We start from the raw sequence: 22,152 nt of genomic DNA on the forward strand, positions 1-22,152 counted from the left end.
GTCGCTTAAACTTTAGAACGGAATCCTGCCAGATCTGGGACTGGTATCGCTCGAGCACAGAGTTGTACTTTTTAAACGTATTGGTTTTAACGTCGTAGTACATTCCGCCGCTAATGCCGTACAAGTACTTGTCCACGGCATCTAGGTCGTACACGTTCAAGTCGTACAAATTACAGATGATATCCAAAATAAACAAGGACAGCTTGTGATGCAGCTGCTACTTACATGCTTCTCATTTCATCGACCTATATTTGCCATGTATAAGGTGCACTATACCTAGTGTGGCATCATTTCTCTTAAAATATATGACTGCATGTTAACCATGTCTCATTTCTAGCATCACATAGACATTTTTTCATGTAATTATAGGCAGCGTAGTAAAGCTATGCTTGAGTTTTAAGTGAGGCTAGGTAAGTTATGTTTCAACCCAATAGTGTTAATGCAGCAAAAGAACCGGCGTCCAGCGTCGGCATGTCGAGAAACCCCTCAATGTTTTGCGCCACGATCCCTTGTGCATGCAAGGGATCATAGGATTCCCCCCCCCCCTCCCCACTGCTGCCCTCCCTGCCCTTGCCCCCACCTCCCTTCTCCTCCTCCACCCCCTGCCCTCCCGCCATCGTGTCATACATTAAGGCCGAGCATAAGTGTCCCCCCCTTTTTTTTTTCACACAAGCAGCTGGGTGCTCGATCATTATCATACTCACCAAATTTAGACCCAAGTGCCATTGCTTATGGCTGCTGAAATCTTCCTGGTGCCAAGACCTTGCGTTGAATGAGCCCGAGCCCCATGTCGCATGCCTCGTTCCCACATAAGATGACCGACCTTCAACAGACATATTCAAACAGAACAGAATGAGTAGAAAACCACAGACTGAAAAAATCAAGGAAAGTAACTCCAAGCTAGTGCTGATGTGATGTAAACGGTCAGAGTAATTTCGGAGCACCTTCTGGGCCAGCCAAAAATATATTTTTAAGCAACAAAAGGAAGTTTTGGATTTTGAAAGCACACTTCCTATTCATTCTGTTATGAATACTACATTAAGATACATCTGTTTGCCTGTCAAAACTAGAAGACAATGCCTGCTTTCCTTTCCCACCCCTGTGTTACCACTAGTGTCGAGTTCAGGGTAAAAAATTCTGTAATATAGTTATTCACAACAATTGCATTTAACAAAGATTTTTATGTTTATTCTAACATGTTAAATTAACTAGTAATATATCCGTTCAAGGAATATTACTACTTGATATGTCCGCACTGTTATCAACAATACTAACATCTCCATCATTTAATCCATGCACTAAATAATATACATGTTCAAATTTGCGGGCCATGTTAGTGCGTGAACTTTTTAGGAGACCCTGTACTAGCAAACGACTTGGTTTTTGAAATCTTACACCAACTTAGAATTTTCAGATTATCATTTCTCAACTTCCCTGTCTATTCAAAGACATGTGGACCATATGTTTAAATGACAACTTTCCTTCCCAAGCATGAGCCTCTGCTACAGCGAGACGAGATATGCAGAATCAGTGTGAAACCTGTGGGTACCACCTCTTTGTGGTGCACAAGTGTATGGTTAAGAGTGCGCCCAATGGTGGTGGCTAACTAGATTGGACAGACCACACATAATGCCGAAAATTCCCAAACTTGAAAGCACAGCATCAATTATACAAAAGTAAAATTGAATAGTATATTGCCCAGAGCAGCAATAAATTTTGACAATTTGCTCAAGCCCACTCTGATGGTCCAGCCATGAAGCAGGGTCTTATTCACTGCTTTCTATAATAATGGGATGAAGTAATGTGTGGCGAAATGTAGGCATGAGCAGTATCACAACAATGTAAGAAAAAATTTAGGCAAGCTTGATTATGCTCACAAAAGCTATGAAAGGTCAGAATGTGTTGGGCTCACTCAGATGTATGGTGTGTGTGGTTATGTGACCATCTGACTATGACCGATTCACTATTTGCAGTATGATCAGGTGACCACACACTGGCGATGGTTATGTGATCCCATTATTCCCAGAATGGTGACAAGCTGGGTGGGACTCTGCGAACAATGATGGCGAACACTCATTCGCCAGAATCAATGAAGAACCATTATTGTGAACTACCTCATCACATCCCCTCCCAGACGGGTAACAGTTGCAAAATTGCCTTTAATATTTCACGAACTAACCTTTCCAGGTACCTGTCTACAGCCGGAAATTTTGCTCTAAAATAAGCTGTGTGATATCATTGTTTTGATATCCAGCAGAGATAATTTGATAAAGGGGCCGACTCACGAGAAGTACTAATCAAGCGCCAAATTCAATATTTTTTTTTTTTTTTGCAAAAATTGAAGTGAGAGCATTTTTTTTTTGTAAATCCATCACTGGCAGAAAAACACACTATACCAGTGAGTAATGCTTGTAGTTTGCTAAGTGGTCTGTTACAAAACCTTCACATACTCTTCGTTAGTGGTAAATGTATCCCTGCATCTATCTATCTCTGAGAATTATTCTTCCTCTCTAGTGACAGTGGACTCTTACGCTCATTGAATTATTTCACCTTCTTCTGCTTCTCTTCAAAATAAGTCTCATGTCCACTTCCCATTTATTAAGTGAACACTGTAGTGAATCATACTTACAGCCTCACACATTCCACTCCAGCTCTGCTATTTTCTTGACCAGGTTAAGTACTTTCTTGTTCACTTCCGACTTGGAGCGCTTGGCTCTGGTGCCACGGTCAGGGTTCATGCTCAGGAAACCTCTGCAATAAGCATCAGTGCCATGAAAGAAACATTTCATCCAAGTTGGTAACCTGAAAAGTTAGTCAATTTAGTCATATGTGTCACATATGTATACATGACCGAAGGGAGAGACTAGAAGAAAGTAAAATATTTAGTAAAGAGAATATCAGGAGGGGACAAACTGCGGCTCGTGAGCCGCATGCATCTCTTCATGCCCCTCTATTGCAGCTCTCCTAACCTGAGGACCCACAAGTTATAATAGGTGGGACCAAACACTGAGAAGCGGGAGCATATCAAAATATGCAATATTGCTGGAGTTGTTTCGTTGTAGATGGGCACGTTAAAATGACATGTAATGGTCAGAAGGGGCAAATCAGTTTGAAAGATAAGCTCTATTTTTTTATTTTCTTGTTTATTTCACCTTTACATGCCAGGTTGAGGTAGTGTTAGCTTTGTGCTTAAATGTTTCCCTAAAATTGATTTCTGAGCTTTGTTATTACAATGCAGTCCAGCTGCCTGATGAAATACCAAGACCACTGGCCTATGCATACATGCAATTGAAGCTGTTTGACTGCTCGATCTGTGGACTCTGCTCGGGTGCAATTTCAATAAAAAGTGCAGCATTGGTGCAGGATGTGGGAGCTATAGTTGTTTGGAGCTGGCGGAAGCAATTGGGACAGCCTTCCAATCAGCGAGATATGTGCTCTTCTATTTCACAAATGAGAAAGAAGGTACCAACTGTGGCTCTATGTCTTTCATGACAGTAAATGTGCAAGGTGTTTGCTTTATTTCGATAGGAACAATAAGCCTGGAAATGATATAGATAAAAAGTATGGAGTCCTACTAGGCATCCACATACATATACCAAAATCACAGAACAGGAAATTACCTCTGAAGGAACTCGAGGGTCGATGACAGGCCTTCAGCGTAGCAGATGTTAAAGCAATAGTGACTCGCGAAGAGTGCAGCCCATGCCGTAGGGACGTCTGGTATCTTCTGAACCATGAGCCTGCCATCAATGCTGAGTGCGTACTCGTGGGCAGTCCACAGATCATCCCCTACAAAAGTTTAAAAAATGAGAAAATAGTAAACATTCAGATAAGTAGAGTTGCTGACAAGGCATTGGAACAATGGGGCTGGGCTGCACCTCCAGATCGTGGACATTTCAAATAATTGTAAAAACAAAATGGGAGAAGGGAAGGGGCGCAGCTTCGTCCCTCCCACCCTCACTGCCGGTCTCCCCCCCACATTCGAAACACTTCCAACATTACTTTTTGCCGACAGGAGATGAGATCCTTGGCTCGATTTGCCTTCCCTCCACTATGAGTGAGCTTGCTTGAGTGTAGGCCAGTCAGAATTCTACTCCAGAAAGGGAGAGGATGGCCTGTGAAGGCACCTAGGCAGATGTTCACTGGTTAGTGGAGGGGAGACATGTGCCACCAAAACTGAACAGGAACCTCGAAGGCCCTCTCCCTCCCCAGTTGCACATGACCACCGCATTCGCATGGATACTCGCTGTATCGTTACATCTAGCACATACTTCTATTGGTTGCAAAGAAATAGAATGATTTGTCACTTCTAGCAACTTCGGAAACGTGTGTTGTCGCTATGGGCTATAGGTAGCCATTGTAGATTTCATGAATTGTCCGACAGACATGTGAAACACTTTAAATGATTTGTATTTGATTTAAACTCTGAGACCTGCTTTATATTTAGTTATCAGTGTTTTTAGGTTTTTATTGTTCTAGGATTTGACATACTTCTTTTGGCTTTTATTTGGAAATTTATCTATTTATTTATTTGAAATACTGTGGACCTGTCGTTCCACACAGGAGGGGAAAAAACAACACACAGAAATAACTCAATCATGCACTCACCGTATGAGGCGAGTGCAGGTAGGTTGCAGCAACCCACGCATGCTCAAAAACATTTCCACATGCAAAATTTAACCAAACAATTGATTCAGCTGTGCTTCAAATAATTGAGGACTACAACAATTGACAACTTGCTCAGGCAGGGTGTTCACTCAATAATAGTCCGACAAAAGAAAGAGTATTTAAATACATCATTTCTGTACTGGTAGGGTTCAATTGCTTTAGTATTGCTTGTTCTTTTGGAGCGTGATGTTGAAGGCAAAAATGTACACTTCAGAATTAATCTTTGTCAAGCCATTATTAGCAACCGCGTATAATTCCTTTAATCTACACACTTTCCTTCTTTTCTCTAAACAATCTAGCCGCACTTCATTTCTCATTGCCGTAACTAACTCTGTGCGCCTATACTCAGAAAAAAAACCGAAGTGCCAGATTCTGTATCCGTTCAATTTGCGCAACCTGCTGCTTCCTGTATGGGTCCCATACGCACCCCGCGTATTCCAAGATCGGACATACATTTTCAATTTTATCGGCAAACATTTTTAGAAATGAAAGCTTACCGGTTTTTTTTTGGTGAATACACATCGACTACTTCCATTTTTGAATGAGGTCGCTCCAAAACGCAGTACATTAGACAGATATCTGAATTATATATCCGCAGCAATAATTCCTGACATGACAAACATAACCTTAGTTAGCACTTTGTAAGGATGACGACAAATTCTAAACTGTGAAATTCACAAGCGTAACTATTGGCACTTTTCTGCTCTTCATATTTATAGGATTATCAAAACTGCTTCCCACTAACCAGAGAGAAGCTTGAGGAGGTGTTAAAACAGCTCCCCTCCCCATAAAAAAGAAACAGTGGAAATCAAAGGGCGTGACAAACAACAAAAAACTCCAAATCTGGCTTTTAGAAGACGACACCAACTTGATGCACAAGGACTGAGCCACAAAATGAATGCAGATTGCATCCACGACAAACCCAAGTACTCCCTAAAGAGTATTGTCCTGCAGACCCTCCACCAACAGAACACTTCACAGTTACGTAGGTGAGATAGTCGACTACTCAGTCAAGTGCGACGACATATCCCGTCTCCTCTTGGCTTGCCATAGTGGCCTGAAGTACTGACCTTTCTCGTTTAAAACTGAATTTACAAAAATTAAGTTGCCACTTTTACTGCTTTAAACCAAAAACGCCAAACACCATTTTTATTTATATTCTACTTCTGCATTAATAACAAGTTGTAACATTAGAACTTGAACTTCTGGAACTTAGTTCAGGGACAGGGCTAATTTGTAGTACATATAATGATACAATCTATTCATAAACATACCCAGTGCTATAATGCAAGGAGAAATTGGCAGGTCCTCCTCGACTTCAGCAGCAGTTAGAAATGGCTGTAAAAATTGAAAGACGCATGGTTATGTTAAAACAAATCCCCGCTTCCACAACCACTAATTCTTACAAGGCCACTGAAAACATTGGGCACTAAAATGACAGAAGAGACCAGAAGGGACGAACAAGAAGGGCCATGCACACAAGTTCCCTCACTGGGATAGCTTCGGAGTCTATGCACACAAGTTTCCTCACTGGGATAGCTTCGGAGTTAATGTCTCTACGTTGCAATGAATATGTTGAACGCATGAGCATAAGGAATTCATCGGTGTTGGCTGGCTTTTCACGAAACATTGCCTGCAATCTCTCTTTGTCTCTGTTCATCTCCAGCTCTTCCTCAGGTGTTTAATCTGGGGAACTGCTCTGACACATTTGTTTTTATACAGTCTGGTTGGGACACGCACGTCAACAATATAAATTCATGCGAAAATATGTTTAGAGCAATATTTATCGCGTGATATTTATTTTAATTTCTGTGCGCAAAGTTCATGACATCGTGAAATGGTCATACATTCTTTCCACCTCAACGAGATGGTCATACACTCTCTCCACCTCATTGTCGAGGCTTAAAAAATAAAATGCAAAGCCGATCCACCTCTCCTTCACGTGCCTGAAATGCCGAGAAAAAGCGAGTGGAAAGGAGGTGACTATCAAATAAATTGCGTCTCACGCCATCAATATTGCTCTAAAGAATATTTTTTTCTTTTTGCGTAAAATTACTTTTTTGACACATGTGCCCTAACCACGCTGTTTAAAAAAATTTGTTTTAGTGGTTTTTTTAAGACATTCTGGACTTAGGAATGATAAATTGTCATGGATGTGGTTAAACAATTTTTAATCAGATATTCCTCCTCGCAAAACCACAAACTCTGACAATGTGCCATTGTGGATAGCATTCAGTGCTTAGCAATTTGCTTTAGGAAAGAAATTAGGTTTAATGCAACATGCATTGGCAGGTAACAACTTTAGGTTATTGTGCAAAGGCAAGAAGAAATGGTCCAAGAAGTCAAGAGTGCTTAAGATTGTAGATACTGTCAAAATGATTAAGCTCTCAAAATAGCTGTATGCAACGAGAAAAGCAACAAATGCTTTACTACATTTTGGGTGCAGTGCTAGCAGGAACTCTGACCTGGAGTAGATCAGGCTTGAAAATAAAATGCTACCACTCACATCTTTCCTCAGAATGAGGCAGTCCCTCTCTTCGCCGAACCATGTCACAAGTAGTATCATCAGTGCCAAGCACCCAGCTTCTGGACTTGCATTGTCTCCAGCTTTTGCAATGTCTTCCATTAGCTTGGTATACTCATTTTCTGTCCTCTTGTCCAGTCTCATTAGTTTGAGAACTACATCCTTCTTCTTTTGCAGCGACTCCCTTAGTCTGTCTTGAATATCAAAACTGCATAGGGCACTAAAGTGACAGAAGAGACCAGAAGGGACGAACAAGAAGGGCCATGCACACAACAGTTCTCTCATTGGCATCACTTCAGAGTTAATGTCCCTACGTTGCAATGGATATGTTGATCGCATGAGCTTAAGGACTTCATCGGTGTTGGCCGACCTTTCACGAAACATTGCCTGCAATCTCTCTTTGTCGCTGTTCATTTCCAGCTCTTCCTCAATTGTGTAACCTGGGGAACTGCTCTGACACCCGTAGCTACGCTCTTTCCTCTGTTTTCGATTTGTGTGCGTCGGCACTGCTATCTTTTCCGTGTCTTCACGTCTCACGTTTTCCACCCTGGCAAGAAGCTGGTTCAGGAGAGAATCATGTCCTGTTCCAACCACTGTTCCATCCAAGACATCTTTGAAAGACAATGGGTACTGGTCCACCACTTTTTTTGCAATGATGTCCAGCTGTTTCCTCAGTGGCCGTGGGCACATTTCCATTGACGTCTTTATGATGAGTCTGACCATTTCCCTGCGATCTTTGGGCAAAGGCCGTTTGTTTTCCTTTAGGGCCTGTTGTAGCCTTGGCGGCATCTCCTTCCACTGTATGTCAAAATTGTTTGCCCAGGTTGAGTCGACATGGTAACTTGTTTTTGATGAGGTGCTGGCTTCAGAAGAGGTAGCCCCAAACTGTTCTGGAGTTTTGCTGTCGGAGACATCTACATAAAGGATTAAGAAAACAGGAAGTTTAGAATATTAGTGCGGTGAGTGCGTGAGGGGTGCGAGGGCGGTGAGTGGCGTGAGGGCTATGAGTGCGTGAAGGCCGTGAGGGCAGTGAGGGGCATGAGGGCGGTGAGTGGCGTGAGGGCCATGAGTGTGTGAGGGGTGTGAGGGCCGTGAGGTTCAGTGAGGGTGAGTGAAGAACTGAAGGTGAGTGTGACTGTGAGGATGAGGGTGAGTGAAGTGCTGAAGGTGAATGTAGCTGTGAGGGTGAGTGAGGGGCTTAGGTGAGTGTGGCTCTGAGGGTGAGTGAGGGTGACCTAAAATGCCGACCTCTGAATTTTGGTGTCCTGGGCTTTTAAAGGAGCTGTGCAACGATTTTAACGTTGGAAGAATTGGGATCTTTTACTTTTGATATTCACCTTGTCACAAATGACAGAAAACACATCTTTCATCGAAATGTTGCGATTCCGCCGCATGATAGCGAGGCAAAACTTAGAATATTCACCGACCTGCAGCCGCGAGCGGCGGCCATGAGAAACACGCGGCATGACGTCAATGGGGAACCTTGTAAAAAGATAGCAAGTTGTGCGAATACCTGCTCGATAAAAGGTAACTTTTTTTATAAATCTTGGCGTTCCAACATATATATAAATGCGTCAAAAACCTGGTATCATCGACAAAACTTTTATTATACGGAGTTTTAGTGGCACAATCTATCCTAGGTCCACAGAACCGTGAGCTCTATCTGCTCCCGCGAACAGCCGCCAGAAGCCGGAGGCGGAGGGGGACAGAGCCGGTCAGGTATGGCGGGACCCGGATGAGACTTTCCTCCTTTCACCATAGTGTTCGCGCTGCGCCCGCCAGCACGTGGTCGCGAGCGGATGAGTTCTCGCTTCTCACTGACAACTGTAAAGAGAGAACTTTTCCGGAACCCCGCACCTACCCCATCAACGTCACTGCGCACGTGACCTGGAAGACGACGTACGAGTTGAGAGGCGGCAGAAACCTGGATCTTTTTCATTTTTTAAAATAAAACTGGGGTATCCAGGCAAAATCTGTTTTCTGTAGTTCACTTCAGAAGTGTCAGGCATCAACTTCCATAATTATTTAAGAAAGACCTGAAATTGTTGCACAGCTCCTTTAAAGGACCCATGAAACGATTTTTGGGTTGGGATAAATCATTTTAGATTGGAATTTTACTAATAGCACATCGTTCAGTGGACCAAAAGAAAAAAAGTAGAAAGTCAAAAGCCTGACTTTCAGTGCGAAAATTTGAAAACAGAGCGGACTATTTCGTACCTCCTCCCCTTCGCAACCTCTGTGCCTTTTCACTGTGATACGTCCGCGGTCCCAAAAGCGTGTCATCGGGTCCAAACTGACGTCACCCGCAACCGGACCTCACTTATTCCCTTCACCTCTAAGCTGACATTGTGGTGGAAGCTACGTGCTTGCCGGACCAATCAGCCGCCTCCCTTTCATCACCTGACTTCATTCTCTGCAGCCACATTTGACACGCTCACGTGGCAAGTGTGGCTGGCCCAAGGAGCACATAGCTTCAACAGCACTGTCAGCTTCGGAATGAACGGGGTGGGGAAAGCAACTTTTGTCTGAATTTTGAGCGACGGGCTAATCTTCTAGCGGAAGAATGGATATGTCCGGGATAACACAAACGAGAGTGCGAGCAAGAGGGGACACCCCCTGTTCGTCTTCTTTAACTGTTTGGTACAATGCGCTATTTATGAGTTGAGGAGGAAAGCTAAACAGGAAAAAGTTGGAAAAGCGTTTCATAACCCCTTCAAGCATAACCAGAATGTTTCGACGAGAAAGCTGCTCTCCCACAAGTTCACCGAACATGATTCGCTGCTGCAGTTAATTGTCGCCAAACTTGTTAATCTGGATTAAACTACCTGCGGAACACAGGCTCTCACTTGTCACAACCACAGTATGTCCGAAAATGCTGTCTGTTTATTTAGGCGTCGATTGTGTTTGGCGTCTGGTGCCATTCGGTGTTGGCACATCTGCAATACTTTTGTTTCCAGATAGTGGAAAAGTTGACCGGCCAGCTAATTGATTTGTTGGGAGATTGGAAAATGAGCAGCAGGAAGTACTAAGATGTGAGTAAAGTAAAATCTGAGAGTTTGTGTCACAAGAATGATAGTATGTCAGCAAATAGGTTGATCCTCACAAGGGAATGCAACCTTGTGTCCAGCAGCTAATGTGCATCCAGCCGTGTGTTGGAGTTGAGTAGGTACTTTTGGCACCTACCAAAGACTTGGGTACATATTAATTGTGGTCCGACTTAACTGCACTTTGAGCAAATAAGCCCTTCAGCCTTGTTCATATATAATTAGGGTTCCATGTTTTCGAATGAATTTAATAAAACCCAAAAAACGCTCGCAGCTAAAACTTTTTATAAAGCTTTTTTGTCAATTCGGATTTTTTCTGAAAAACGCTGATTTTGGAGGTCACGATGGCAAACAAATCTTAGTTATTTTGCCTATGCCTGATCAATGCGAAAGGCCACTAGCCTTGAGGAGATGCGTGACGTTGACGAGGATAATGTATTTTTCGGTGACGACAGGAGGAGCTAAGCATCCGACTCTATTAGCGGTTTTCCTTGTCTTAAGTTTAGACTGTACCATTTCTGATTTCTACAGGAAGTAAGGGCGGCCTTTTTTCTGTCACAGTGGGTGTTATGTTCCCGTCGATTTCATGGGAGGAGTGGCTGCGAGAAGCTGAAGTTTTAACATTCTCCCCTGCACCCGGTTTACAGCACATTCGTGTAGTATCTGTGATAGTGAGGATACGTTTTGGGGACAGAAGCACTTACACTAAAATACAAACACTGTATGCTTGTGTTTATTACATCAGGCTTGTTTGTAATACATCCAAGTTTTGAACTGCAGGGCAGTGCTCTATTTAAATATTTTATACAATAAAAATTTCTGTCAGCGTTCTTTGATGTTTCTTTCACTGACTATTATTTATTCTTGTTGTAATTTTTCTGATTAAATACTGTGAAATTAATATCAAAATATTGTAAAATTGAAGACTGAAAAAAAAACAAAAAAAAACATTGAATTTTTAATAAAAATAAAACTTCGAAAAACATTTTCCAAATTAAAAAAAAAAGATAAACTCCAAAAACACAGAACCCTATATACTATAATGTATTGCAGAGCATAATATGCTCTGCAATACATAATATAATTGCCAGTAATAGTCTGAGTAGAAAAAATATTGTACTTACTCTGTGGCTTGAGGTAGGCGACGAGTTTCCTGGCTTGGATTGGTTTGAGTATGCTTGCGAGGTCTCCCTCAGTCAGAAAGTTGAGGTCACTTGGGCACTCTACGCCAAGGCTCATAAATTTGTTGAGGACGCTCTCAACCTCACCCGAGGTCAGGTTTGGCAAGGCCGCAATTATTTGTTCTTTGACGGCCTGCATCCTACGAAGGAACCCAGTGTTTTGGGATGATCATCATTGCATTCTGTACCTTATACGCAGGTAGTGGGTAATAATCCGTTAGTTGATCAATGTGCATGCATGCAAACTGCTCTGATGCATGCACTGCATATGAATGCAAATGTGGCAAATATGTTGTGCTATAAACTTTCACAGTAGTGAAGAGATTATTTCTGTTATGAATTAACAGCAACATTATTTCACCAAAGCACAACTCATTGTCCATGCAGGTAGGTACAAAGGCACCAAATGAGTAGGATGTCCCTTTGTATGAAACCTCATTTGTAACCATGGTGTCTTCTGACGTGAAGTTAAAACTGCCTAAGCATTTCTGGAGAGCTTCCGAGTAAGTTGAAATTAGAAAAGGCATTCCTGCCTTCATTACAATGTCAGGATCGAAAAATGCCTGAGTGCAGGTATGCCTGCAACAGCTGGTGTCGTTCAGAAAGGGTTTTGTTCAGTGCCTTGAAATTTTGCAGGCGTCTCACACAATTTTTGAAAAATGAGTGTTTGCTTTCAAACCTCAACGTCCACAGGTTTATTAGTGGACCAAGCTGTGTGATGAGCGTGGAGTAGTGAAGCAGGTAGTGGTGCTTTGGTTTCAGAGGTGCCATAGGAAATAACTCTTTGCGGTCTGCAAGGTACTCTTCAACTAGCACATGCAAGTAGGCAACCATTTCTTCATTTACTTTGGGAGCGCAGATAATGTCAACCACCTTCCTTAAGGTAAGGTAGAGGCACCAGATGGGATCTTTAGTGTCAACTTTATGGCTAACAAACAGGAAGCAGGCGCAGCAAATTCCATGTTTTAACAGCTTCACCAACTAACTTATTTCCTTTTATGTTTACTTCACAGGGTTTGCTAGTTGTGTCAGAGCCCAAGAACTTGAAAGATGCTATCCTGAAGTTCAGGTATTTCAATGAGAACCACTCGCATGTCTCTGTAAAGTGCTTTATGAAAAGGAGAAGGTCGTATGAAACAACACCTTCAAAAAGGTCATGTGCTATGCAAGGAGGAAGTCCCGCATCACATACATGAAAGAATGTCAGACTGTTAAATGGGCTGTTTGATTTCACCCCTTCAACAGACGACCCAGTCTCTTCAACCTCCTGAACTGCCAAATCATACTTTTCTGCAGTCCTTTTTTCACCAAGCCGACACGGATCCTCTCTGAACTCTTTTCGTGTGAGTAGGCAATAGCGGCAAATGAAAGTGGAGGAACTGAAGTTTTCGGTGAAGCCCCCGATAAAGTGAGATCCCAAGTTATCTCCGAGGATACATACGACTGTCCCCTTGACGTGCACACCATCGAAAAGAATTCCGTTCAATTCGAGATCGAGCAGGTCACGTAAAAGAAGAGAAAAAATTTTTTCGATTCCAAAAGTTTTGATGTCTTTCTCAGCAAAAAGAAGAGCCAGCTGAATGTGATCTCTGGTAGATCTCCTGTGTTTTTTGAAATTTGCAAGAGTGAAGTAGACACCAACAAGTTTGTGCTTCTTCCTTGCGGATCCCAAAGGATTCACAACCTCAAAAGCGTCCTGATACAGCAGTAGCTTAAATGTTGGCAGCCCAGTACTAAAGAGAGGATTTGATTTGTAGGCTGAACCGTCTGATATGTCTTGCATGTAGCTCGCGTCCCTGTCATCTAAAGACGTGTTAAGAATGCAGTCAGCAAGCGAACCATCCTGCAGTAGGCTTTTTAAGCTTTCCAGTACTGGCACATATTGAAATGAGCGATCTCTCTTGTTTCCGTCACGCCCAAGATAAATCTGCACTGGCTGGACGTATGAAAACTTTTGTTTAAAGTAGGCTCTTCTTTTGTGTTCACTATTGAACACGGTAGCATTCAGACTGCTGAATACATCGTGGCTGTTTGCATCCGCAACAATTTCTTTAGCATCAGCCGTCCCCAGGCGTTCCTCCAACTTGTCATGCAAGGCTTTAAACATGCACTGCTTACTCGAGCCATGCAGGTTTTCGATTTCTTGCCACAAATGCTGAACTGTGGAAGCAGGTAAGCAGTACTTAGATTCTAGCTTTAGGTAAAAGAGAGCCAGATCGTACTCGACACACTCTTTTAACTCACTTGGAGACGGTGAAAACTGAGGGGTGCCACCTACAGAGTTAGCACCCTCCATGCTTGCATCTTTTGGAGAAGCACTGCTCTGACAACCGGTTGCAACTAACACGTTTGCCTGTTGCCCTGAAGAACTGGTTGCGCCTAAGGCGCTTGCCTGTTGCTCAGAAGAACCGCTCGCTTGTTGGGCTGATTTTACATGTTTTCTTGATAGGTGAGACGCAAACGTAGGTTTCGCAGTGAACGACTTGTCACAGCTAAAATACGGGCAACTGACTGACTGCCCGTTGTCGATGTGCTCTCTAAGATGAGTTACTATCTGAGCCCTACTCGAGCACTCGCGAACGCATCCGTGCACGCCGCACTTTAAGTTTACGTCACCCGTTAAATCGAGCCGAGGTCCACTCGCGCGCAGTTGACCTTTATGAAACCGTAAGATGTGACATCTGAGCCCTACATAAGTAGTGAACTGCAAACAACAAGTTGCGTGTATACATGGAATCTGCCGCGCTCCGAACTCGTGGCTGTCATAATGACGCACATATTCGACCAACGTGGTTGACCCCTTTGAACAGACACGGCAAACAAACATGGTTGTTCAAGCCGACGCCTCACTAAAGCGAGAGAGAAGAGCTAAGACCGACAAATCGCGAGAATGTGCAGTATTAATCTGAAGCTATCTTTGGCTGGTTCTCAATCGCTTGTGCTCCCTTCCCGAAAAGGAGCGCGAACGACGATCGCCAGCCGGCCAGCGATGCACTCCGTCAACGCACGTGCTGCCGGTTTGTCGGTGCCGGCTCTTTCTCGATCTTGCCGGCCACGGTCATTAATTTTCTCAGAATCGGATCGTGCTTGCCACATTCATATTCAAAATGATACTCACGTTATGTTCGTTTACTATCGGGCCCGCCAAACGCCTCGGGTACTGCGCCGTCAGCCGTCTTGGTAGCCACGGTCGTGCTCCCTACCGCAAACTTTCCTCGCTTTGTTTTCTTCCTTCGGGAAACAAAAGATGGCGACCCGACGTTGGGAACGGCGCGAAAGCGCGATGGGGAGGGCTGTGGGCGAGGGTCAAGGCGCGAGCCGCGAACTGGAGAGCAGCCCGACGACGCAGGCGCAGAAGGCCTCCAACACATCACGTGCGTCCCGTGCGTGTGTCTGGAGCGTGGTGCGGAGTGTGTAGCGCGCCTCGCTTGGGGCGTTCCGCTTCTTTCCTTCCGTCGCCGTACCTTCTCTCGCTCCTCTTCTTTCCTCCGTCGCCGTACTCTTTTCACTCGAAAAACATTGTCAACATACCGTATTTTTTTTTACGGTGGGCGCCCCGTGACGTTCACGGTCAGGTGACTGTTTATTTCACGGTCATTTTTTACAGTGTGTGTAGCTGGTTCCGCCTGTCGGGCAGAGCGTCGAGAGACGAATTGTATTCCATGACTCGAAGATTGGAGCCGCAAAAGATGTGGCCGTTCAAGAGTTCGGCGGTGAGTTTCACCACGGCAGCCAGTTCGCGGTTGGTGAGCGTGCTGATAGCTTCGTCGTTCTTGATCACGTAGGTGTATATCAACTGCGGGCTCCCGTAGTATGGGTCGTTTACGGAATTGCGTATGTCGGCGCTCAAGTCGTAGCGCGCCAACACTATGGAACTACATAAAGTTACGAGGACGAGAATACGCATCGTTATTATTTTATTTAACAATTACCCCTTGTACTGTTTATAGCATAGAGCACCTCCGCCGCCGAGGCCGAGGAGTCCTACGATTCCGATGAGAGCAGGTAGCCACTCGGCGTATTCGTTGCTCACCGAGAGGCACTGGCGCTTCTCGCCCGATGCGTCATCCACCATCTTTCTTTGGCTTTTGACAGTATACACTAGGGGCGGTCCGCCGTACAGAGTGTCGTTCTTGTCGCACGTGTACAGTACGGCGTAACTCGTCTTGTTCACTTTGAGTATCTTTGAACGAACGTTAGCGACCTTGAGCAGACTCTGGCAGTAGGGCAATTTTTTATTGGCGTTTGATTTGGAGGCCACCAACGACGGCGCCACGAGTAGCGCAATCATTAAACCGATACGTACGGTCGTCATTTTTGTATTCAATAACAAAATAATCATGAGCACAGTCCCCGTGGCGCTTCTTTCGACGGTAGCCAGCTTCTTGTTGGGATGTTACCTATTTAGGTCGTGCGTTTCGCGAGATGTCTTGCAAAGGAGGAGCGCCTTGCTGGCGGACAAAACCAAACCGTACAGTAAATTGCCGTCGGGCTACGACGCCGTCGCTGGCGAGGAGCGCTACCCTTACCACGAACAGGTGGCCATCAAGCACATGGCCGATACGTACGGTCGGCGAGCGAGCGTAGCGCCCGAGAGACACGATCTTTGGTTCCATTGGTAAATAAAAATGTCCGCTTCGACGAACGATCGGTACGACCGCCGTCAAGACCCGAGCAGGAGCGTTCCGAGGTCTAGCAAGAGCGACGAAAAGCAAAACTCGCTCATGAGAGCCTTCGAGGCCGCAAAGAACAAGAAATCCAAGAAGGGAAGAGACGAAGTGTCTGCGAGCAAGATGGAAAAGGAACGCTACTACGCCCGCATGAAGTTGCTCTTTTGGATCTTTTGCATCCTGGGTTATACCGGTTGGGTCGCCGGAGTAATGCACGGCCTCACCGACGGCAACTACATGTTTCGAGGCGTACTCGGTACCATACTTTGCATCGGAGGTCTTTTCTTTATGTTGATTGCACCGATATCCTCGGCGGTCATGAAACCAGAGTGTTCAATCCGTCAGTCGGGCCTATTGCAAGCCTCGTCGTGCCTGATAGTCATCATGCTCAGCGTTTTTGGGGTTGCCGTTTATCACATGTACATGCAATCTCTCGTGGCTAAATAAATTTACACTCTTTGAAACTTCTCGTCTTTGTCTTTATTATCGATCAACGTTTGCGGTATCCGTAAATTACCATCGCTCCGAGTGCGCTGCCGGACAGCATGCTACCAATGAGCCAGGACACGCCGTCGCGGCCATTGTCGTCGGGTTCCGCCGGGGGAGGACTGGATTTGTCGTCGACGGGATTCCCGTTGTCGTCGACCTCCACGGATTTGGCAGGCGTCGACTCGGCGCTGTTGGGATCGATGAGCATCTCGTATGGGATCGAACCGAAGGTGTTTTCAAATACGTGGGGCATGGCGTATTCGGCGTCCATCGGAGACACGAGCCACGTCTTGTCTCTAACGCGTTGCATCTTGCGACCGTACGTATCGTACCAGGTAACGAGACGAGTCTTCTGATCGATGAACGGAGCTCTGGTCTTGTGGTTCCATTCGGTGGCAGTGACCTCCCCTTCAATTTTTGGAGGCACGGCCTTGATGTTGGTCTTTGTCTGAAGGATCCGGTACGTCTTTAGCATAAACACCTCCCAGTTGTCCACAAAGTCTCCGACGACAAAGTCCGGGTCCGTCATCTCGCCGACACTGGTAATGTATCTGCTGTCCACGCAGTACACGCCGTACAGCTTGCAGAAAAATTCCACCAGATTCATTTTGTCGGTCGTGTTGAGGTGCTGAAAGTCGTAGGGGACGTGGCATGAGAAGCCGTCGATGTTGATGTCGGTTCCGCTCGAATTGTTGCATATGGCCAGAATAAAGGACATGATGGTGTTTGTGGCGCCTCGTTTGGTCACCGTATCGGTGCACTCTTTCAGATACGCCATGCGGAGTTTGGTGCAGATGTGTTGCAGCCTGGGCGTGTCCGCTACGGCCTCTACGTTCACGTTGGGGTTCCAGAGCAGCGCTCGGAACGTCTCGTTCTTGAAGAGCACAATGTGCCCGTTTTCGTTAAACTCCAAGTCTCTCTCTCTCGCCACACGTCGTTGACGTGAATCTGCGGGTACATGCTGCTGTTTATGTCCTCCTCATATTCACTCACTATCGTATTTGCGATCGAAACGGACGAATAACGGTTCGAATGCGGCATTTTTTATTATACTAGTTTCGATAAATTTGCAGCCCCTTAATGGCAAACACCTCCCACTCGGTGACGTATCGCACCGTCACCACCGACGTCGACGATGTCTCGACGGACATGACCTCGTTGTCCTTTGCGTGAGTGAGGTACATGTCCAGTTCGCACTTTACGATTCGGCGCCGATCGAATGCAGACAACTCGTGATAGGCGTCGGGCACGACGAACGTGAAATTTATAAACACCTCCTCGTCCCTGGTCTTCCCATTTGCGAGCAAGTCGTCCAGATAGGCGAGACAGAGCTCGTAGAGCGATTGCAGTGACCGGAACGTGCCGTATTTGTCTCTAAAGGCCTCGACCAGCTGCGTCGACACACCGCCCGCCCTGGCCGCCGATTCCACCGACGTGCCGGCGTCCCAAAGGGCGTAGCGAAACAACTTGTTTGTCGGAAGATTCATTCTCAGTCGGGATGAGTGCCACGAACGAGAACGACGATCTGGATCACATTATAGCTCCATTCCTGAGCGACAACTATATCCGGGAATTGTTTTTGCTCTATCCGACGGGTTCCGGCAAGACGAGGAAAGGTGCCCTCGTGATGAGATATCTTCTCGATAGCGGTTTTATAACAAAGGTCGTCGTCGTGGTGCCCCGGTCCGCGCTCCTGGCCGACACCGAGCGCGAATACCAACGAGTTTTTGGGACCGACATCTACAAGGCTCCTTCGCGAAAGACAGTTTACAGGCGGCTGGCACATCCACACTACGGTCTAAGCAAGAAACCACCGTCTTTATCGACGACGGCGGAAGATCGTTACGCGGTGGACGTTTGCGGATGCCGTTCCGGTAGCGGCGTGGTGCAGATTTTCACCCGGAAAGACTTTGTTCGCTGGGTTCGCAAGTCGCAACACGATAAGTCGGACGAGGTGGTGGGCTACTTTATAGACGAGTTTCACACTTTCATTTCGAGATCGAATCTCAAGAGCGACGCATGTTTGGGCGGCAGCGACGCGACCACCGGACCTCTCGTAGCGGTGGACGAGCGCAAGAAGAGCTACAAGGTGCACGCTCGCAACACCGTCCATAAGCTGGCGCACGAGACTCGCGACCGGATATTTGTGTGCAGCACGGCCACCCCGGTTTTTACAAAATTCGAAGGCGAGCTGCTCCAGTGGGTCACCACCTTCGACCAGGGGGGCATAAAGACGGTCGAGGACGCCGAGAGATACTTTAGCATTCGGATGGTCGTTCCGAAGCAAGAGTTTCTCAAAAAGATTTACAAGACGTCTCTGCACGTGGTCAGGGACGACGGGAGTTACACCGTGCCCAACGTGGTGGACGTGCGCTACCCTCTGAGCGAAGACGACTTCCCCGCAATCGGCTGCGACTGCAAACGGGAGACCTGCGACGACATTCACTGCGTCGTCAAGCGAGTCTTTGACGAGATTGTGAAGCGTCCCAAGGACAAGCACTTTGTCGTTTCGTACCGCTACGACATTAGAGAAAACATTTTGACCATCATGAACAACGGCAAGCACGAGAGCAAAACGACGGCCCGAAAGTTTGTCTGGAAAAACATGACCATCATATTCGTCGTGCCAGGGGACCCCGCCTGGTACCTGACGAAGCTACGCGACATGTACAACAACTTTACCTCCTCGGTGATCATGGTGACCAATTTCTTTTTCTGCGAAGGCCACACGCTCAAGAACGTCAAGCACATGCACATCATCGGTGGATTCCCCACCTACGAGTGTGCGACCATGTTTCAGGCGCTGGGCCGCGTCTCGAGACTCGGCTCGCACAGCAACGTGGACTCGGCCGTGGTCAAGGTGTACATGTACAACGGCCAGCACTATGCCACGAGACGCGGCAAGGCCGTCGACAGGGAGAACGTGGTTCGGAGAGCCATGGTCAGAATAATTCGAGACACCCCCCTTTCTCCGGCCACCGCAGACGGTAGACTCTCGAACCTGCTGGCGCTGTACGAGACCAACAACGACGACATCCGCAAGAGCGAGCCTTCCGCAGACGAGAGCGAGATCGACAAACTCTTGGCCGCCACATCGCGCTTTGCGTCGTCAAAGTACTCGTACAACATACCGGAATAGGCATGTGCCTCATTGACGACTCCATCAACAGGTACAAGATTGTCCAGAAGCAAGCCATGCGGCAATATTTATTCGACAAGCGAGTAAAGACGACCAAGAACATACGAATCGTCAAGGACTTTATGCGATCCACCTCCTTCGGTCCGGGCGAGATTTTTCTATCGGTGCCGGACGTGACCTTGACGGGCGACGCGCTCGTCGATAACATCAGACGTCACGTTGTAAACAGGTACGTCATCTCGAACAAGATTGATAACTTGCCGCATTACGCAACGTCCTACAAGAAGCCCATAAAAGGCGCAAAGCTGGCAAACATGACCATAACCGCTCTGCGGAAGGTGCTACAGCAGGCCGGACTCGGGTCCGACTTTACCCACCGCAACGAGGCCATCCTGGCGTTGTACGAGTGGGGGCGCGCAAGTAACAGGATCATTGTCCTGACCCAGTTATGACGCGATGACGGATCGACAACTGGACCTCTTACGATCGACGGAGGCTTCGCGATGGTCAAAATTCAATTCAAAGGCTTTCACGACGACGGACGGCATCCAGATACCCACGAGCGTGTCCCTCTTCAACGTCCGAGTGCCGGCTTGCACCGCGTTCCTCGCGGACGCGCTGGTCGAGAACAAGTGTGCCAAACGCGTCGAGGGGAGTCTTCACGTCTACTACTTCGGCGTGGCCCTCTACAAGACGCTGGGTTTAGCGGAGGCTTGCGGTCTAGACTTTGCCTCGGCCCTACACCGAGAAGATCTCGGCCGCGTCTACTTTACGCTGGCTTCCAAAGTGTTCCCCTCGTCCTGTCTCAAGGAAGTGGCGCCGAGGACACTCTGCTACCACGGAACGGTGTGTGGCTACCGACGTCCACTGACGGGGGTGGTGTTGGAGCTCTGGTCGGTTCACCGCAGGGAGGCTTCGGAGGCGCTCTTTCGGAAGTACGCGGTGCAGGTGGTGCCCTACGTGCCGCAACTCTTCTCCTTAGACTCGGAAGGTGCTGGTGGTCTGAAGGAGCGGCTCAAGATTCTCTTGGACTCGTTGGGCGGAATCGAGGACGAAGAGTTTGCGAGCAGGTTGCTGGTCGCGTCCTTGGTGCAGTGCGCGGCCATGCGGAACGCAGACGAGGCCTGGGTGGATCCATTCGTCACCGTCGATGCTGCGTGCGAAGACGCTGTTGCAAAAATTGCGAGCCAGCTTCAAGACCGCTACGGACTGACACTGGATGAAGAGGCCCCGCTACCCTACGACTACGTCTGCCACGCCGTAAGGACGTGTTCTGCATCCGCGTGTGCGTGGGACACGTTCGAGGGGCGGACCTGGGACAGGTGCATGGAATACAGGGGGGGCTACAAGTTTGCCGCGGTCGGTCGGTACGACGACGGCCCTTGCGTCCTGTACGATTTTTCTTCAATGTATCCGTCCGTGCTCGTACAGTTTACAGAGATCGACTCTACGCGATTTCGGAGCGTGTCCGAGTGTCTTCTCAAGTCGGCCTACGAGCTCTTGAAGGAGAACCCGGGTATGAAGAGGATGTTGAAGAAGATGTGCAACTCGGCCATCGGATGCATGGGCAGTTACAAGCACTCGATCGGCAGAATGAAGTGCCTCCAAAACAGGTCAGTCCTGGCCGCAACGTGCCGGCTGTCTAGGACGCTGCTAAAGTGCGTCGCGACGATGGGGGAGCGACTGAAGCATCTCCGAGTCGTGTATACCGACACCGACTCTATTTTGTTTTCCTCTCCCCAGCTCCGAGAGATTGACTGGAACCAACTCTTGACGGAGATAAACACCGAGTGGATTCCGAATCTACTACCGCCCGGAGCCGAGTGCTATCTGAAAATGCGGGTGGACAAGTGCATGCCCCGCGGAGTCTCCGTACTCGAAAAGGGAAAGTATCTCGAACTGTCGAAATAAATTGTTGAGTCTGCATACCAATTCGTCTCTGGTCTTTTCAATATCTAAACACCCGGTCTGCCCATTTGTGTGCAACGGAGCGTGAATTCCGTACTCGGGTAGCCCAAACTTTTCCAGACCGTTGACGACCCGCTCTCTATCGATACCGGGTAGGGCGCGGTACTCGTCCAGGCGCCTCTGCAACACGTCCATGAGCTTTTGTGTGGTACTCAGGTCAACTCTTTCGAGGCCGTCGATGGAATTGCGAACGTAGACGTAGGCATTCACCTCGGGCTTGCAGAAGGCGTTCAGAAAGTCGAACACGACGCCGGGGACGTCCTTGGTCTCGACGAGGATCTTGCGAACCACGTCCGCCCTCGTGTGGCGCGGGTAGCCGGGATGCTCGTAGACAGCGTATCCCGGCGAGATTTTGTTAATCTCTAGCGGAGTGCGCGACACGTACTCGAAACAGGCCGCCGCAATCTCCATGTAGTGTGCTCGGATCAATTCCAAAGGGTTCATAAAGTCGTGATCGATCGGGTTGCGG

General features: G+C 47.1%; 2 protein-coding genes and 1 pseudogene across 3 annotated transcripts; 1 reads left to right on the forward strand and 2 right to left on the reverse strand.

Annotated features, from left to right (window-relative positions):
• Positions 1-643: 643 nt before the first annotated feature.
• On the reverse strand, positions 644-7,613 carry LOC121834165 (sterile alpha motif domain-containing protein 3-like). Of its 2 annotated transcripts, none has more exons than XR_006077113.1 (5): positions 7,175-7,613; positions 5,943-6,006; positions 3,652-3,789; positions 2,630-2,751; positions 644-823 (listed from the first exon to the last, which is right to left on the reverse strand). XR_006077113.1 is itself a non-coding variant. In XM_042287908.1 (5 exons), exons 1-4 carry the CDS (start codon positions 7,604-7,606, stop codon positions 2,634-2,636), a joined length of 783 nt encoding a protein of 260 aa, XP_042143842.1. In that variant the 5' UTR covers positions 7,607-7,613; the 3' UTR covers positions 644-823; positions 2,630-2,633. The 2 variants fall into 2 exon arrangements, 1 of the variants encoding a protein (XP_042143842.1); XM_042287908.1 differs by having other exon boundaries at positions 3,621-3,789.
• Positions 7,614-7,718: 105 nt separating this feature from the next.
• LOC121834171 lies at positions 7,719-14,677 on the reverse strand. Its single transcript, XM_042287913.1, has 4 exons — positions 14,536-14,677; positions 11,361-11,557; positions 7,784-8,106; positions 7,719-7,739 (listed from the first exon to the last, which is right to left on the reverse strand). Exons 2-4 carry the CDS (start codon positions 11,554-11,556, stop codon positions 7,719-7,721), a joined length of 540 nt encoding a protein of 179 aa, XP_042143847.1. The 5' UTR covers position 11,557; positions 14,536-14,677.
• Positions 14,678-18,074: 3,397 nt separating this feature from the next.
• Positions 18,075-20,167, forward strand: LOC121834172 (annotated as a pseudogene).
• The last annotated feature ends 1,985 nt before the right edge of the window (positions 20,168-22,152 follow it).

Source organism: Ixodes scapularis, unplaced genomic scaffold, assembly GCF_016920785.2.
Source record: "Ixodes scapularis isolate PalLabHiFi unplaced genomic scaffold, ASM1692078v2 ptg000597l_1___fragment_1__unscaffolded, whole genome shotgun sequence".
Taxonomy (NCBI): Eukaryota; Metazoa; Arthropoda; class Arachnida; order Ixodida; family Ixodidae; genus Ixodes; species Ixodes scapularis.